This window comes from Fundulus heteroclitus, chromosome 16, assembly GCF_011125445.2.
Source record: "Fundulus heteroclitus isolate FHET01 chromosome 16, MU-UCD_Fhet_4.1, whole genome shotgun sequence".
NCBI classification, from domain to species: Eukaryota; Metazoa; Chordata; class Actinopteri; order Cyprinodontiformes; family Fundulidae; genus Fundulus; species Fundulus heteroclitus.
In genome coordinates this window covers 34,577,999-34,596,395 of record NC_046376.1, presented here as the reverse complement: position 1 = coordinate 34,596,395, position 18,397 = coordinate 34,577,999, and the positions used below count along the sequence as shown (strand labels likewise).

At 44.1% G+C, this 18,397-nt stretch overlaps 2 protein-coding genes across 4 annotated transcripts in view; both read right to left on the bottom strand.

Annotated features, from left to right (window-relative positions):
• The window catches only part of lin7b (lin-7 homolog B (C. elegans)), a 61,876-nt gene extending 59,455 nt beyond the window's left edge, over positions 1–2,421 (bottom strand). The window contains exon 1 of one of the 3 annotated variants that reach the window (XM_036148552.1): positions 2,144–2,421. In XM_036148552.1, coding sequence (XP_036004445.1) covers positions 2,144–2,219 — 76 coding nt within the window. In that variant the 5' untranslated portion in view covers positions 2,220–2,421. The remainder of the gene's footprint in view (positions 1–2,143) is intronic. The other 2 variants (XM_021315679.2, XM_012860968.3) reach the window with 2 other exon arrangements.
• A 1,959-nt stretch (positions 2,422–4,380) lies between these two features.
• Positions 4,381–18,164, bottom strand: snrnp70 (small nuclear ribonucleoprotein 70 (U1)). Its single transcript, XM_012860957.3, has 10 exons — positions 17,955–18,164; positions 17,443–17,595; positions 17,294–17,356; positions 13,207–13,261; positions 13,060–13,124; positions 12,896–12,958; positions 12,718–12,799; positions 6,821–6,922; positions 5,550–5,649; positions 4,381–5,465 (listed from the first exon to the last, which is right to left on the bottom strand). The coding sequence occupies exons 2-10, from the start codon at positions 17,587–17,589 to the stop codon at positions 4,730–4,732; spliced, it is 1,413 nt and encodes a 470-aa protein (XP_012716411.2). The 5' UTR covers positions 17,590–17,595; positions 17,955–18,164; the 3' UTR covers positions 4,381–4,729.
• Positions 18,165–18,397: the final 233 nt, after the last annotated feature.

Genomic DNA, 18,397 nt, shown 5'->3' with positions numbered 1-18,397 from the left:
CCCCTACGGACCCTCATACAAAAAGATGGAATCAGCGATGGCTGGTCGTGATTGTCTAGCAGGCAGGGATGGACCCAACAATGATGTGGAGATAATGACTAGTTATGTATTTCAGGGGAAAATGCCACTTCTTCTGTCCATAATTTCCTGTAACAGAAGGTGAAATACCTCTTGACGAGAGCCTGCCTCAGATGTTCAGAATCAGCTTTATTTGCCAGGTATGTGTGCACACACGACAATTTTGACTCTGGATTGTACAATGCTCACTGTGTGCTTATTTAGACAATAATGCAATAAGAAAAGTCAAACACAGCCTGCTAGCTCATTGAAGGACAGATGAGCCTTTGTTTGTAAATCTATGAATAAAATTCCATTTAGCTTATATAAAATGGGATTTTTACTGTGTTGTTTTATGCTAATGTATCTGTTTTATTTAAATTGATCGATGTCAGGTTGTATGCATCACAAAAACATTGTCGCTGCCAATAGGTGTTGAGTTTTTGTGCCCAAGCTAACTTATGCCAGAGACCCCACTGTGCAGGAGTAAACTATTATTACCATTACTGTTATTATTTAGAAGTCAGAGGTGGGAGTGATGTACAGGTGCACATACACATACAAACACACATGTCCACAGTGTGAATAGTGCAGAGAATGCTGCAATAAATGAGCATTATATCTGATGTTATGTACGTAAAGTAGGTTGATTTGGTCTACTACAGTACAGACAGTATAACCCCTTTTACACCCTCTAGCAGGACAATGACCCAAAGCATCCTGCTAAAGCAACATGCGAGGGGTTTAAGGGTTTAACCAATTAATGGTGTTGGGATGGTCTAGTCAAAGCCCAGACTTCAATCCAATATAGAATATGTGGCTAGACTTGAAGACCACTGTTCACAAGTGAAACCATTTTGCCTTGAGGAATGGTGAAAAATCCTAGATGTGGCATGCTCATAGAGACTGATCTGTTTTTCTTTTTAGTTGGGTTTGTGTGTGTGTGTGTGTGTGTGTGTGTGTGTGTGTGTGTGGGGGGGGGGGTTATGTAGGTTGATGTTTGCTTTATTATAAAAATATAAATAGAAAAATATAAAACTTTGGACATGCATGTTCAAAGTTGTAGACAGTGAAATGATGCAGACTCTCAAACAATCCCTTTAATTTCATGTTGTAAGACAAGAAGACATGAAAACTACTGGGGGTGGAAGGTGGAACACCCTTGTAAGGCACTGTAGGCTTTCTGAAAGGAAAATCAGAAGAACGTTATGTCCTCTCCCTCTGTCCATCTTGATCTCTCCCCAGGACGAACTGGAACATCTTCAGCTCTTGCCCGTTCTGGTTTTTTTGCTGGTTTCACCATCTTCAAGTCATAAATCACAGCAAACGTTCCCACTGAATTGGAAATCTTTTGATTCAATCTTCTATCACATATGAAGTATTTTAACCCCCCCATCTAATCCACCCTGTCTGCACCCTCTTCTCTGCCCATTACTTTGAATGGTTGACCCTGGGTACATGAACTCAGCCACACTCAGTAGCTCCAAGAAGCTTTTGTTTTCCACCTGTTTCTCTGTCAGTATCCCACGTTTTCACATCCATTCCTCTTGACCTCTGCAGGTTCTCTCTACACACAAAATTCATAGGGATTCCTGCTCCTCTCATCTAGCAGCCTCTCTATTACACAAAGCATTCTCAACTATCTCTCTGCCATCCCTAACGTCGGCCCAAATTTAAGTCTCCTGGCTTTTGCCATAAAAAATGCCTTTTTTTTTAAATACACAAAATTTCAGGGTAGTAATTTTGCACATCTAGATATATGTATTCCAATATTCATTGTAGAGGTAGGTACAGGTCCATTAGTAGTTGTAATTGGGCCCGCAAAAAACAGGATTTTAAGGAGAACCCTGGAAATGGTTGTAAAATGATGAAAGAACAATGATGAGAAATAGTTGATGGATCTGCTGAAGGCCTATAATGAAGTGAGGACTCGTCGTGGCGCTCATGGTTTCTAGCAGACAGCGTGAAGGTGGGAGTCAATACATGCGTTGATTAATGGGTTCAATCAGAAACGCACATTTAAATAAAGGCTCATGTCTTCACAGACACTGCTGTCCGATGAAGGGCACACTCCGCGGAGCCTCACCTCGTTCCAGGCACAGCGGCTCCGTCATGGCCGCCATCTCCGCCTCCTTGGTCTGGTGGTAGAAAGAGGACATCATCGTGAGATCCTCCGCGTCCGAGCTACTCGCCTGGTCAACCCAGCCTCAGGACAGGCGCTCCATCTCCTCAGAGGAGGGCAGGGACCGTTTCCCGGAGCGGAATCACGCAGCAGCTTCAGCCTTCACCCGTCAAGGAGCTGCAGCATCCCGCAGAGCCGCAGTCTGATTGGACGGTAGCCGGCAGCACGAGACTCGTCGGTGCACACACGCGCCCCGGCGCAACGTCGTCCGCGTTAATGGCTTATGATCACGTAGCTGCAGCTGGCACAAGTATTCACACCCTTTAAATTCAACATTTTGTGGCTCTGCAGAAATAGCGTAGGCCATTTTATAGGGATAGAATGTTATGGAGAAACAGCGACTAGGCTCAAAAAGCCTTTAGTTAAAATCCAAAAGTGTAGGACCTTTACTTTGATGCCCGTAAATTAAATCCTGAGTGACCAATGGCTTGTGGGGACAAGTCTTCGATAGCATTTGCAGTTTTAAGGCATCGTCCAAATCCGGCCTTCAGTAAAGATTGGAAAGACAACTGCTGTCGCAGGAAGTCACACATTCTTGTTAGTTTACCACGATCCATGCAGGAGGCGCAGCAAACACCTGGCCTGATCAGAGGAGGAACATTAAAAACCCTGAACACACCATCATCCTGTGTGAAGCCTTCTCACAAGCAGGGACCGTCTCACTGGTCAGCTAAAGAAGGAGGAAATCCTAAGAATCAACTTTTTTTCGCCAAGTTTGAAGCATCAAATAAAGGAATTAGACTTTCACTTTTCACTGCAGGACAACAGGAAGCAGACAGCAGCTACATTTAGGGGGGAAATAAAGCTCTTGTTAAAGGTGGTAATGATTTGACACATCATGTCCTGATGCTGTTTGGGAACAGACTAGCAGCTAAAGCTGAGGTGAAAGGTGCTCCAACAGTTTCAGCTTGGATCAGAGATTACACAACTACAGGCTTTTCTGGTTGGAGTCGAGTTTCTGGTAGAGCAGTTGGAGCTGAACACAGAAGCACACCATGTTTGGAGTTTTTCAAACCAGTTATCCATTTAACTCCATGTTATTTTTTTATTGGAGCTGCACTAACTGGATGACACCAGCGCTGTAGCAGCAGACTGGAGGTTTTGGTAGGATGGGTCCATATCAGCGTTACCTGGAACACGTATGGACGGTTACATCAAGTCAGGTTTTGCAAACCGCTAAATGAGCATCCTCCAGTCTTCATGACCTTAATCTGCTGTGTGCCAGGTTCTCCAGATGTTCTTGAAAGCAATGATTAGAGATTAGGAAAAGAATAAAGACCACCGTTTGTAGCATCAGGATGTTTTAGAAAGACATACAAATGAATTCTGCTCGTGGTTTAAGAGTGTCTGCAGCAACATAATGGTCATTTTCTAGAGCTACCATGGTCTCTACTAAGGTATGGCATCCCCAGCTGGTTTGGTAATCTCACAGTAAAAATACAGACCCAGATCTTAAACCTGGTAACCATAACAAGTAAAACAATGGGAATGGCTCCTCCTCCGTCTATACAGGAACTTTTTGAGCAGTCCATCCTCAGACAGGCAGATGGGATTTTATCTGACTCATGTGCTCCACTCTGAATTTGTGCTACTGAACTCCAGAAGATGGCACAGGACCCCTTATGCAAATACAACAAATATAAACATTCATCCCATTGTCTATAAAACCTGTTAACGAGTTAATGAGCATGGTTTGGAATGAGAAGATTAACACGTAGGTAGACACATCCATGTCCCTTATGATCTACAGCAGCAACCTGTTGCAGCATCCAGCAGTAACAGGGAGGCCAGTGGTGTTTGAAATTATTTATTCTTAAAGGTTGATTTTTTTTATTTATTTTACTGAGACTCCTTTTATTAGTGATTGAATATGTAGCACAAAGCAGCAGATCCTTGTATCCAAGGCTAATTTCTCTCAAGGGAGACAAATAAAGAGACTTTGACTACAAATGATCAACAGACAAGTTGTGCTGCCAAGCCACATCTTTATTAAAATGACCCTTCAAATCTAGAAACAGCAGATAAAATAAAAATAAAAAAAAATTAGATAACGCAACAGCCGCCCCATTGTTCCAATGCTGTGCCAGCTTCCATTTTACATGTAATTAGTTAACGGCTGCTTCAATTTTAAACAGAACCACTTATCCAAACTAGATGAGATCCTGGTTTTCTGCTTTAAATTTCCAACCTAGTGAAAAGATCACTACCCGGGACCCCATCCACCCCACCCCCCGCACAAATGAACATGACGGTCCTCTGATGACATTTAGTGGCACAGATTGGTGGGGCAATGCAGGAGAGCTGTTTAATGAGATCAGATTGAAAGGTGTTGACGGTACGTGCAACAGACTGACAGGAAAGCTAGCCGGACAGTTCACTTACAGGAAGCCCTGAAATGATGAAGGCCTGGGGCTGAGAATCGGGGGCCAAGTCAAAGTACACTAGAAAACAACTCATTTAGAGGCGACAGTGTTCCGATGCAGGAGCAGCTCAATACTCATCTCCTTGTCCCTCCACCTTGTAGCCGTTCTCACCAGAACCGTAATCCTCGGCTGACTGGAGCGACTGCTGGTCCATCATGCCGTCCTGACTGTACTCCTCCATGCTGGCCGGCGCGCCGTCTTCCTCGTTGCCCATGCTGTCTTGGGGGGCCGTTTCTTCTCGTGTGGGGCCGTGGCGATCTTCTCTCCGCTCCCCCCGGTCTCTCTCCCCACGCTCCCTCTTGTGCTCCCTGTCCCTGTCCCGGTCCCGCTCCCTACGCCTGTCTCTGTCCCTGTGGCTCCGCCTTCTGTCCCTGTCCCTATCTTTGTCCCTGTCTTTGCGCTCCTCTGTGGGTTCGGCCCCCTCTCCCTCGTGCTCGTCTGGCACGCGCTCCCCGCCCTCAGGGGCGCCGTCGCCCTGGCCCATCTCCTCTCCATCCAGGCCTTTGCCTCTCTCCCTGTCTCTCTTGCGATCCCTGCTCCTGCTCCTCCTCTTCCGGTCTCTACTTCTCTCCCTACTCCTGCTGTCTCCTCCGCCTGTCGCCCCGCGTTCTCGGTCCCGGTCCCGACGCCGGCTACTACTGCCGCCGCCGCCCTCCTCTGGCACTACAACCCCCCTCTCTCTCTCCCTCTCCCGCTCCCTGGACCGGGTGTGTCGGCGCCTTTCACGGGACCGGGACCTGCGGCGTTCTCTCTCCTTGTCGCGATCGCGGTCCCGGCTGCGCTCTCTTCGCTCTGGGCGGTCGCTGAGTAGTCAAAACGAAACACAAACCGTGAGGATAGGAAAGCCTTCCCAACCAAACAGAACCTCTCTGAAGAGAACCACTCACCCGCCCAGGGCCCGATCATCATAACGCGACGCATCGTCTCTGCCCGAGTGCTTGATGTTGACGTCGGCTCCTCCTCTCCGTGTGCCTCCCAGTCCTCCTCCTGGAGAATAGAAGCAGACCAACAGGTTCATTCAGGGCCGACACTATGGGTAGACCCGCTAAGCTGAAGCTACGATGCCCAGCACTACCACTGCTTTCTGTTTCTACACCACAGTAATAGCTGGTACTGTATCCCAGCGGTACCACGCGGATCCTCACGCCTGAACACAAGTTCTACTCCTCGTGTCTCCTCTTTCAAATCCAGCCCACAGCTTTTAGAAGCTAGCTTGAGTTCTGGCCGATCAGAGCAGGCAGCGTTTGCCTCTCTGGCTAAGATGAGAGCGAGGCTTGCACCGATCACGAACAGAAGGGTCTAAAGACGATTTAAAGGCGTCTAGTCACATACATGACGATCAATTTCTACGCCAGCAGCTCAGTCCGGCTGCAAGTAAAGCTTTTCAGATTAAATTATCACACCTGGTTGGTTTATTAGATTATATTGTTGTGTTCTGCACTTTGTCTTTGCTGTTAGTAAACAGCGCTTTTCCATAAGACCACATGACCAAAAGTACAACATAGTGTATACGCTTGCTGTTTATTGTTAGATTTGAACATATATTTTATTAGTGAAAAGGCTACTCTGTCATTTTTGTTTTAAAAGCTAAAACACTTTACAGCATTATGTAGCTTTTTCTCCTAGTAAATGAGCATTAAAAGGAAATTCTTAATGCTGTTCTTAATCAGCTATGGTATTTTTGATGATGAAATGTGGCCCACATCAAAAACTTCTGGTGTTTTTCCACGGATCTTATGAACTGATTCATTTTTATTTAGCGTTGGTAAAAAAAAAAAAAAAAAGGCCAGTTCCGTTTCAATAATATGTTTTTTGTATCTTTTCATTTTAGAAGTTCCAGACAATCTATGGCCAGATTAGAAATGCCGTGTGCCAGTGGGCTGCAGGGAAACCAGTCCTGCAGTTGTTACTTCAGGGCTGCCCTACCAGACGAGGCGCAGTGGAAGCTGCAGCTCGTCTCCCTTCTGCTCCTTAAGGCCGATTCTAAAAATCACCTGTAAACTGTGGTGGCCTCTTTCGCCTCGTCATTGAGTGTACCCTGGCTACTTTGCTCAGGCCTCAGAATAAATCACGTCTGGAACATTTCCTTAAAGCACATTCAAGAGCGACAAATGTTTAAGGCAGAAAAGCCGAGGCTCGGAAGACAAAAGCAGCTGACCTAGCCTTCGAGGACGCCATCCTTTGACGGTGCGTCCCCGTTCTACGTCCACCAACACTCTTCTGCCGTCAATCTTCTTCCCGTCCGCATGCTTGTAGGCAGCTGTAGAAGAGTGGAGAGAGGGAAGACGACGATGAGACTGGAGGAAGACAGCAACAACGTGGCCAAGGGAGGACATAAAACTGAAAACAGTGGATTATTATACTGACCAGGAGCAGGTGAAGCCAAGACGGCTGCTCTCTGGGCAAAAGCCGAAGGATAATGGGAGTAGACTTCCTTCCACCAGATGAGTGATTGATACTTTACACTTTGGACTGCTTTAAACCTTCACATACCAGTTTGTGTTTATTTAGGCAGTGGCCTCTAAAAGAAACGGGTCACGGCTGCAGAAGCAGCACGTTTTAGGCCTTTCCATCAAGGCTCGATCATGATGAAATTGGTTTTAGCTCCTAGTAGTGCGCACGCTCGATTAGTTGTAACATTAATACTCCAATTAAGGTGAGCAGAAATAGTCTTAAGATTTTGCCATCGTCCAATGAAACGCTAACATTTCATCACTGTTGTGATAAAGCAAAGAGGCCTTTAGTAACAGTCGTTTAATTCACTGAGGTTGACGACTGATTCTACAAGAAAACAAAAGTTTCATCCGTGCATGTTCTGACCCGTTCAAGTCTTTCAATCCAGCTTTGATGTTGAACTTCGTAGTAAAACTGCTGACGTTTCTCTACAATAACGAGCATCATAGCACACAGAGGGCCTTACCAAACTCCCTCACTCACTCTGCAGACTTGCAGGTCTTACCATACTCCCAGCCAGCAACAGAACCGTACCCAAGGTTCTCTGCATCACAGCACCAGGACAACATGGCTGCCAGGGGCCTTACCCTCACCCCTCCACCCCCGTGTGTGTGTTCACCGAAGATGAGAAAAACCCACCCGACTGTAGGGCCTTACCACACCCCCACTGTCCCTGCCAAAACTGACCAACTGAGGGAAAACAAGACAAAAAGAAGAGAAACTCTATGAAAGCAAAAGAAACCTGGACTAGCTTGATTTCAGGAGTTGGCCTATCGCAGCCCTGCTGAAAGCCCCGCTGACGTGTCTAACCCTACCTGGCTTTGACAGCAGAGCACATGAGGAGCCTATCCTAGCTCATGTGATGTCATCATTACTCATTCCCTCAGCTTATTGCTGTCCTGTTGACATCTTGACGTGGTGTTGGGGTGTCTTGCTGCAGAACACATTGACCAGCCTGAGATGTGGCCTGAACTCTCATCAGGGGCATTTTTCCACCAAAGTGGTTCCAGTGCTGAACCGATGTCAGCGCGTACTGAGGGCTGCTTCTTTGGGTTTCCACCGAGACGAGCTCTGACCCAGAGAACATCCGCTAACAGGAGCCTCACCAGAAGCAGCATCAGGGACAGGTGTAAAACTCCAGAGGTCAGTTTTGTTGTTGATTGGTCAAAACTACAAAGGCTCCAAAATCACAGCTCTTCAAGGAGAACGTGTCAGGTTAGTCGGGTGTCACGGTACACAAATTACAGTCTGGTACCTCATCAGTTCACTTTAATCAGGAGAAAGAAAAAGTGGCCACTAGAGAACTCACTGGAGATATGGGTGGATGTGCTATCAGTGAGGGTCAGAGGTCACAGCTGATGGATGGGTGCTGCAACAGTAAAACCAACTGGAAACGCTGAATGTTGAGCCATCTTTAATAAGGATGGAGACGTTTGAGAACCCTTTAGGCAGCTGGATCAGGACAGCGGCCCAGTTCCTCCAGAACCAGAGACGTCCACACACAGCTTCTGGTTCAGTCAACGTATCTTTCCCCACTGTAAGCATGAGGGCCCTACATGCTCCTAACAGAGTTTAGTGATAGCTGGAGTTCTCCCTCTCGTTGTTTTGGTCCCGCTCTAAAGTTGGGCTGCAGAACGCTGCATATTGCACCGAGCTCCAGACAAACATTCTGCGTCCGTTCAGCAGTAAAACACCACTGTATCTGTTGGGTGCACCGTGTACTGAACCCACGGGATATTTCCCCGACAGATTAGCATCAGGCTAACAGAAAGAGGCCCAAACAAGTAATGAATGAGACGTTAATAATCAAGGGGCTCTCAGGAGGTGGAAAAGCAAAGCTGTGCTTTTACAGCAGCAGTTAACACCTTGTTCTAGCACCAGAACCTGTTTGGTGGAAAAAGCCACGTCAGTGATTGAGTAAGGGACTTACTGACATGTTGTGAGCTATAGCTGGAGGAGCAGGGGCCTGCATGTACTCTAATATAATAAATAATGAATGAATAGGCTGTTAGAGCTGATTTATCAAGGATTCCCCTCATCTGCAACCTTTATTCAAGCCAGCTCAGGCTCTCTTTTAGTATGCTTCGTAGTGAACAAGGATGCTAACTGCGCTAGAGTACCAACGGTATGACCACGTTCGCTGAGAAAACAAGTCGCCTGGATTTTCACATGTGTACACTTGAGATGCCTGGAGGTAACACTGATCTTCTCCTTATAAACGACACTCTAAGAAGATAGACCTCAGACTCTGGTTTTCCTTCCTTCCTGGCAAGAGTTTTTAGTTTCAAACATTCAAAGCAACATCCTGCTGCTCTGTGAGAGCAGTCGCTGTAAAACAGGTTTTAAGATGATCTGAAAGCAAGAATTATTACAGCTGAGTTGCCTGTGGAGCATAATCAGCCTTTAGCAGGGTTAGCCTTTATGAAAACAACCGTCTACATGCGTTATCCCTTGATAAAATAGATCCTTCTGCTCAGATTTCAGAAAAGGCTACCAACACTTCCACATCCAGTAAATTAAAGATGCAGTCAGAAAGCTCGCAATATGAATAAAACTGATGTTTCAGCATATCTGACATATTATGCAACATAAAATTCTCTCTTAAATAGCTTCCTCAAACTTTTACTCTTCCCACTAACCCCATATTAAAAAAAATAAATAAAAAATAAAAAACCATACTGAAAATAGGTCATTTAGGTCATCGTCATGCAATAACAGCTTCCACACCAAAGAGTGTGGATTTTAGCTCCGCTTGGAGGCAACAGGGCGTGGTGTTTTATCTGATCAGGGGGCAATGCTGGACGTTTCAAGTTTCAGAGAAGCCAATCACCTTTCATGGCTAAAACAGATAAAACCCTTGGATCAGCTGGTTTTATGGTGGATCCCCAGTCTTTGCACATTTATAAATAGTCTTATGTTAACTGTCTACGTTCTCCACTGGTGCAAACGTTTCCACACTTCATCCAACAGCCTTAAGCTTTCCAAGTTGACATGAGGCTGTGGAGGAATCATCAGGACAGAAGCTATTTAGAGCTCAATCACGGTGCAGGTGAAGCTCAGCAGGTAGCCGACCTTAAATTTTAAAGGCTTAAATGTGTTGAGCCGCCATAAAAACTCCCGCTAAAGCTGCACTGTGGCTCACACATTGGGTACGTTGGATAAAAGCAGCTTGTAGATTAGCCTTCACATAATGCCAGAGAGGCATGTTCCTGAACTTTAGTATTACACACTCCTGAAACCTTGGTCAGCTAATTTTGTTGAACTACTCATTTTGGTTTATTTTACTCCAAGCTTCTACTCCCCCCAAATATCATCACCTGGCCTTCTTAGTGGAAACACCTGGAGTGGCTTCACAAAGGGCAGAATCACTGGGGAACGTTTAGTGTAGTCTAGTGTTTAGGGGAGCGTTCAATGGTCAAAGCCTAAAATCCAGATCATATTAACTAAGTCTCTTTAGGGCCAACAAGCAGACGCTTTACCCATTGAACGTCGCTCCACTTCCCTATGTAGGAGATGGAGGGTGGAAAGAAATCTTACCCATCATACAAACCCATTATACCAACCATATACTGAGCTGTGGTAGTAGGGTGTAGATGTATCATAACCATCATCATCTGCCAGCCAGCTCTGGCCAATAGCCATCACAGATTGGCGGCTGCAGTGGCAATGAGAACAACACACAGTTAATATACTGTTGAGCCCCACATCCCCCCCTAGTTCCCTTCCAACTATCACTACAGAGTTGTGGTTCAGGAACTCTGGTCGAGGAGAGCTGATTGGATACTGGAGAAGGGTGGAGATTTGGGAAAGCTAAATACGTGCTGCCTTAGTAGATCCCTGCAGAGGCTGCATGGGAGCAGTGGAGCTTCTAGACGCCTAGCAGAAAGGCAGCTTTACTGAAAATCCAGTTAATTGCTCCTACGCTCAAATGTAAGGCTTTCAGTCATTAGCATTTTTACACAAGTAGTCTTAATTTCTCACGTTCAGATCGATGGTGGAGTTGAAACGGATTGTTTAAAGCAAAGTGCAATGGCAGCGGAGAGCGACTAAAACTGTGGTTAAACTTTGATATGTTAAACCGTGGCACTAAATTAAGCTTTAAGATGCTTAAACCAAGACTGTAGCTGCGTAAAACTGAAATATGTGCTCGGGTTATGAAGCCATGGCTTAACAAAAGTGCAACATTTTTGGAGAAGTCCAGCGAGTCTCGGCGCCTGGACAGAACGGCTGTTGGTTTTCAAACTAACTTTAAGCAGGAGCGTAAATCAGGAAAGGAATAATCAGGTTATATTTAACACAAACCGGCGGCGCAGTACAGCTGCTGGAGTTCCTCGACTATTAGAGAAAACAGAGAAACTGTTCAGGCTCCACTTTTAAAGCTTTGCATCATTATCCAAAAGTACAGGTGGGAACAGCTGATCATGCTTTTGGTAACTAATTGCTGCCACCCACTGGAATGGAGGTGTAGTGCAGCTTTGGTCACATCTTCCACACACGTCATTTGGATGATTTAAATACATTTTCCACGACCTTTCAGAGCAGACCCCCCCCCCCCCCCCCCAACCTGGTATTTAGATCACAGTGCTTTGAGTGGAGAAGATTTATTTATGATGTCAGAGATCAGTATTTAAGCACGTTTTGAAGAAAACCAGAGCTAATAAATTAGGTTTATGGGTACAGCTGTTTGAAATGGAAATGGGAATAAAACTAGGGCTGATATTGGGTGGGGGTATTTTAGAAATATTTTTCTAACGATGGCTTCAAACCATGGATTTGGAAATATGTTGCATTTATATTGCACTTTGAGAATAAGGCTAGATACTGTAGACCTGTTTTCTGATGATTATGTTGTGTTTGTGTTTCTTTAGAGCCAAATAGAACCAGGAACAGCCCCACTGCAAACTAAAACTCTTTAATAAGCTACAGAACAGACTCTGCATTGATCTAGTGAGGAAGCATAGATTAACCTTTTAATGACGTCATTTGTCTTAAGAGATCACATTCTCTTCTAGTAGAAAATGTATTCAAATACTTGTCTAGTTTTAGCATACTGCTGTGACAAACTTTTAAAATAGCTCACCATGACCAGAGTTAAAGATAAAAACCAACAGCCTCACAATACAAAGATGGGAGTCAACAAATGTTTCTGTCAATGTTTGGTGTCCAGTTTGACCTTGGTGCTTACCAATCCCGTCCAACCAGGAGGACAGCTCTTCCACAGAACTACAACGCCTCACAGTTAAAAGACAATGTGCCCTTTGACAAGCAAACATGTTCAGGTTCACAGATAAAACACACGGTATTCTGTAGTTTCCCCACTGATGCCCCATCTGAATGTATCTGCTTCCTGTCTAACTCCAGTTATCAGTCAACAGCTGACAAGCATCAAACAGGCGCACACACACAAACCAAACAAGCACCAGACTGGGGTATCATGCACACGCTACACCTGTAAGCAGTGCTGTAAGACACTCTGATGGCATGGTCCTCACCGACCACTTTGCTCAAGTGAGAGTAGTAAAAAGGCTATTCCAGTAACTGTATGTCAAACACAGGTCTTTATGATAGGGTGAGATATTAAAGAAGGTGTCTGCTACTCACAGTGCATGTCTCGTTCATGCTCGTACTCGATAAAAGCATAGCCACGAGGCTTCCCCGTCCTCTTGTTGTAGACGATATAAATCTGAAACAAGAAACATCTGGAAATGTATCATCTGAAACACATTCACCTGCTGCCTACGAGCTCCTATGCAAAACAAAAACAAGATGGCGGACCTACCCGTTTGATGGGGCCATAGACCTCAAACTCACGCCGAAGCTTGGACTCTGTAGTATCATAGTTCTGCAAGAAAGAGTTAGAATTAAAACCAGAACTAGCTTAAACTGGTTGATGCAACATAATGTGATGGCTTCAGAAACAGAATTTGATCTCATCATACTAACAATTCGGGCAACAAACAAGGTCTTGAAAGCATCTCCTTGTGCATTCTGGTCATTATGAGGGTCCCCTGGGGTCAGAAAGAGAAAAGCATCATCAGTCTAAACCAACACAATAAATGAGAACAAGCCTTTTTATTGTTACAAACTTACAGAGCTTCAGTTCTGTCTCCAACACTGTTTGACGTCTCTCGATTTTCTCTCGCCTCTGTGATAAGAAGAAAAAAAAAAAACCCGAATCAAGAACATTCAAGACAAACTAAGGCTTCAGGCTGTAGCTTTGGTTTGTGATTAGCAGTGTCAGCTTGTTACGTAATCAGGGCTCTCGCCAGCACGTTTCAGCGTAATGGAAGTTGTCAAAGTTACGCTGTAATCAGATCGTTTTTTATGAGAGTTCAACATTTATATCCCATGTGTGATGAAATAAATATTCAGGCTAGGATGCATTTTGTGAGCCTTGCATCTGTGCAACAGCTTTGCAGCCATGTGGGTGCTTCTGTTTTCTCCCCTTTGTGGAACAGAGGAGGATCGCTGATATGTTGCAACCTTAGGTGGAAGTTGTCCGTATTGATGACTAACTGGTACTTCAACAATGTCTACGCGCCTACATCCAACACCAACTAACACATTTTCCGATCCGCAAGAGCAAGCGCCTCTGAAAATACCACCCCAGCCTTGCCATTGGATTCTCTCTCAGGAAAAACTGAGCAAAATTCCAGACTTTAAAAAAAAAAGATAACAGTGGGCTTACTATAAAGGCACATGCCCAAACTTAACATAATCAAGTTAAATACTGACAAGAGAAACATGCAGACAAGCCAAGTTTGGGTCTAGATTGAATAGGAGACGGGCGGCTCTAAGACGTGCCAGCAGGTTTAAATGCACATCGTCCAAAGTGGAAAACCAACCAATGAGATGGTCAGCTGGCAGGAGCTGAAGGACAGCCAAGCAGCTGGTGACCAACATCGACGTAACCAAATTATTTTGAAGAGAAAGGGTAAAAAACCCAACTGAGTGTCCAATAGAAGCACCAGCTAAATTGTGTTAATGCAAATGGTTGGTAAATTATGCATTTAATTTCAGATTTTATTCAATGACTGGCACAGGGATGTTGACTTTGAAGCAGTTTGGGTTGCAGCAGAGATGGGACTCCTGGTGCTTTCACTGCTCTGCTCATTGACATGTTTGGACAACACAGACTTCCTTTACTTAGCTAAAAGGTTTGTTTTATCACTGATGTCAAAGGTTCACAGACATGCCTTCACATCGTAGGGGTGGACAATAAGTCAATATCAACATATATCATGATTAGGCCTGTCGCAATAAACAAAGCAATTAATGGCACGATAAATGTTAATCACACGATTAATTAAAATAAGCGGGATAATTTGCGTAAGCATGCTTTCCATTCTCCTTGATAGGAGGAGAGCCAAAGGAATTCAATTGGTGTCAAAGCCAAACACAAGTTTTTTGGGTTTAACCCAAATGATTACAGCATTTGTCACTGACTGACATTTTATGTAGTTTTATGTCTTAAAGCAAACATTTCTAAAATGTTATAGGTTTAATAGACATGCCAATATAATTGTCATAAGTTTGTACATCTGTTGTGGACATTTGTGCAGTCATTCTGAGGGTTTTATTTTGTTTATATGGATATGATATCGACTAGGGCAACACAATTAAATCGCATTTGCAATATAATCACAATAAAAAAAAATGCAATTTCCAAACTGCAAAGGTCTGCAATTTTTGGCTACATAAGGGAATAAGATACATCCTCTAGGTGTCAGTAACTTATTTAAAGTGGGTTAGCCTCCACATGGAAGGGAAGAAAGATCATCTCACTGCTGCAACTAATTTTATTACTTGTTTTAGAGTTTATATAATCATACCGTTTTACCAGAAACTTTCAGGAATCTCACCATAGCATCAGTTTAATACATAGACTTGCTTGTTGGTTGCACTTTGCACTTTATGTTCAACAAGGATTGATGTCCAAATCAATTAAAAGCTGTTCTCTTGAATAATATTTTCATTAATAAAAACATTAAAAGTTCTTGTTTTAAATAGTCCTTGTTTACAAACTTCTTTATCTAGAGGCCATTTTTGTTGCTTGCTGTTAATGCAGAGAAAAGTCTATATAACAATCGCAATTTTGGTTGAAATATATCGTAGTGAGAATGCAATCATTTCTGAATTGAGACGCAGCGGCTCTTTAAGCACCTAATCTGCACAGCGATGAAACAGATTGATATGTTGCTTGTATATGTTTAAAAAGACATGATAAATTAAACTGAAAAATAAATAAATAATAAGAATTGCAATAAATCGCAGTATTATGAAAAAAATAAAAAATAAAAAAAAATAAAAATTAAATTTTCCAAAATCGTTCAGTCCTAGTATCGACTGAAATTAAGAAATATATTGTGATATAAGTTTTGGCTATATCATACTATACAAGCTATAGTAGTGTGTGTGTGTCCTTTTGGCTGCTCCGTTACTCAGGAGTCGCCATAACAGGGCAGTACAGCTTCCACACAGACTGGGTGACGTCTTTAACACCAGCAGGGTTCTCGCCAGCGCAGTCTGCATCAGGGCTATTATGCTGCTGTCAAAATTATGCTGTAATAAGGAGCCGTTATGCTGGCTTTCAATCAGCATGCTGACTCTTTGGCTGACATCTGAGCTCCCTTCCCAAAGGGTTTCCCCCACAGAGCCATCCACATCTACCAAAACCGTCGCACTTCCTCCAGCAGCAGCACAGACCCTCCCATCTCATCCCTGCGGCTGCTCACCTGAGCCAAATAATGAGCAGGTGCTGGAAGTTTAAAAGTTTGCTAACACCCCAAAGAAAGCCTATGACCCTTTGTGTAGACAAGATTAACACAAAGCGTTGTTCGGAGGAGCTTTCCCAGACTGACAACCAAAAATCTAACGCTGAGCGCTGCTACATGCTAACAGTACAACATGGTACTGTCATACGAAGGGCTGCCTGTACTGACCTTTGAACTACAAGAGCCCAAGCTCACCTTAAATTTACGTAACATCAACATGTTTTTAATGCTTTTGTCTTTTTTAAATCTATGTAAATACAAGCATGATTAATAAGGAAGAGAAACTGAATTAAATAACACTTTAGATGCAGCTTACTGGAGGATTGTGCTACTCTTTTGAGGGCACCACACGGAGTCTGGGGGGACTACATGGTGTACGCGGGCACCATATTGATGACCCCTGTTTTAGAGCATAAAAAGGTCAGTAAAGCCCCTGGATCTGTGACAGTGCAGTGGTAAACCTCCAGGACAACACTAGCTAATGCTAGCTGTTTTTAACTTGACGGACAGCCCAGTGGGCTGGTTCTGTCAGTCTTAGCTCTCCCTTCGAGCGGTGCAGCGCTTTACAACGCGCCGCACGTTGCATAATTAAAAATAAAAAAGTCAGCTTGCAGCTGATGTCTCAGCTTCTATTCTTTAATTACTGCAGCTGGGAAAATGAACAATTCACACTGCCTGACTGGGTCCAGTGGCTTCTGCCTTGATTATTGTAATTATCTTTTTTTTTTTTTGGTTCACTGGACAATCTTTACACCGACTACATTCTGGATTACAACACTTTATTCATTTTTTTTAACCATTGTGTGTTTTTGGCATACCTAGAGCCAGAACCAAACATGGAGAAGCAGCATTTAGTTCCTATGCTCCACTTATCTGGAACAAACTTCCAGAAAACTGTAAAAGTTCTGAAAGCTTGAGTTCCTTTAAATCAAGATAAAAATAAAATTAAAAAAAAAAGAGAAAAAAAAAATCAAGATTAAAAACCCATTTGTTCAGGATTGCCTTCAACTGGTCTAGTGAAACTGTATTACTGAAATATAATTAGCTTACTTTGCATTCCATTGTTTTTACTTGTTTGCTTTTAATTTTTATTTTCCCCATGTTCTATTTTGTTTCTGCATTTTATTCCTGATTGCTTTTATTCTGTTATATTTTAATCATGTAAAGCACTTTTCATTGTCCCTGTACTGAAATGTGCTATACAAATAAATTTGCCTTGCCTGCCTTTTCTTTTTGTCTGTAGTATTCCGAGTGTCTTTAAAGGCGCCCCAAAGTTTGATTTACTCGGTATAACACAAATGTATACAGAGCTACACGTGTGTACAGGTCGGGGGGAAAAGGCACACAAAGCTAATTCAGTCATCATTCCAAGTCCTTGAGATTGTTAACCAGAATGCTCTAACCTTTCTCTCCAGACGCTCATCACGGGTCTCTGCTCTGGTCGGCGGAGGGGCATCCCTTGGATCCTGATCCAAACGCCAGAGAAAGCGTTATCAGTGAGAGAGTGTGACGTTAAAACATAGCAATGTGGGGGAAAATAAAAACAACTCACCTCGAAGTGTCGTATGAAAGGAGCGATCCCACAGTAGGGCTGGTTGTGGTGCTTTTCATGGGGCAATTTCTCCAGCTGAGGTAGGAAGGGGATGGGGTCCCGCGGCGCAAACAAGGCCAACAGGTTCGGTGGGAGAAACTGCGTCATCTTTTACTTTAAAAAGAACAAAAACACACCAAGTAGCCCGATTAGTGCACCATAACACCATTAATGCCTGACATATGGCAGAGCGAGCGTCCCAGCAGGCTACATAAAGCTGGCAGCGGCTAGCGGGACGGGCTCATTGTTGGCGCCGACTTCCCGTCATTATCCTGTGGCCACATCCGACCCCGCTTAAATCTACATTAAAACTAATTTGAGTCCCACATCAAACATTCAATATGAGAGCATTAAATGCGGTTAACACATGAGCTATCGCAGCTATCTCGGGTTAAAGCCTCAAACCGTAATGCTACCCTTGTCGTAGCGAAGCAGCTAACAATGCTAACACGAGCCTCATACATCAGCCCTACCTTCTCTCCTCCAGTGTTCGCGGAGTTTCACACCATGGACCTGAGAGAGAAGCCTCGGGCGACGGCAGATATCCCAGACACAAGTATTCCCCCGGACCGACGACAAAAAGATCCCAACAGAACCGTTCGGAGTTCCTACAATAGCTAACACCGTGCGCGTCGAGTAGCTGGACGTGTGTTACGAGTGTCGCGAGGCTTCTCCACAATACAAAATGGCGGGACGACGTAAAGCAACCGCTACTGACGTAAAGCGAACCAGGCGTGCACGGCAGACGCAAAGCGAGTTTCACATCACATGTAACTCCAATATTTTTGGTATACGCTTGAGGTTTACGTGTCCAAATCTACGGTTGAGCTTTTGGTTTTATTTTTGCCCAGAAAATGTCAAGCTATCAAATGTCCGCGCTGCCCTGTTGTCTAGGCAACATTATTGCATTTAAGCA

Coding starts and splice junctions, on each gene's coding strand:
- snrnp70 (XM_012860957.3), bottom strand. CDS start 17,589: ATGACGCAGTTTCTCCCACCGAACCTGTTGGCCTTGTTTGCGCCGCGG. Junction 17,357..17,442: donor CTTTCATACGACACTTCGAG/GTGAGTTGTTTT, acceptor CGTTTGGATCAG/GATCCAAGGGATGCCCCTCC. Junction 13,125..13,206: donor GGAGACAGAACTGAAGCTCT/GTAAGTTTGTAA, acceptor TTCTGACCCCAG/GGGACCCTCATAATGACCAG.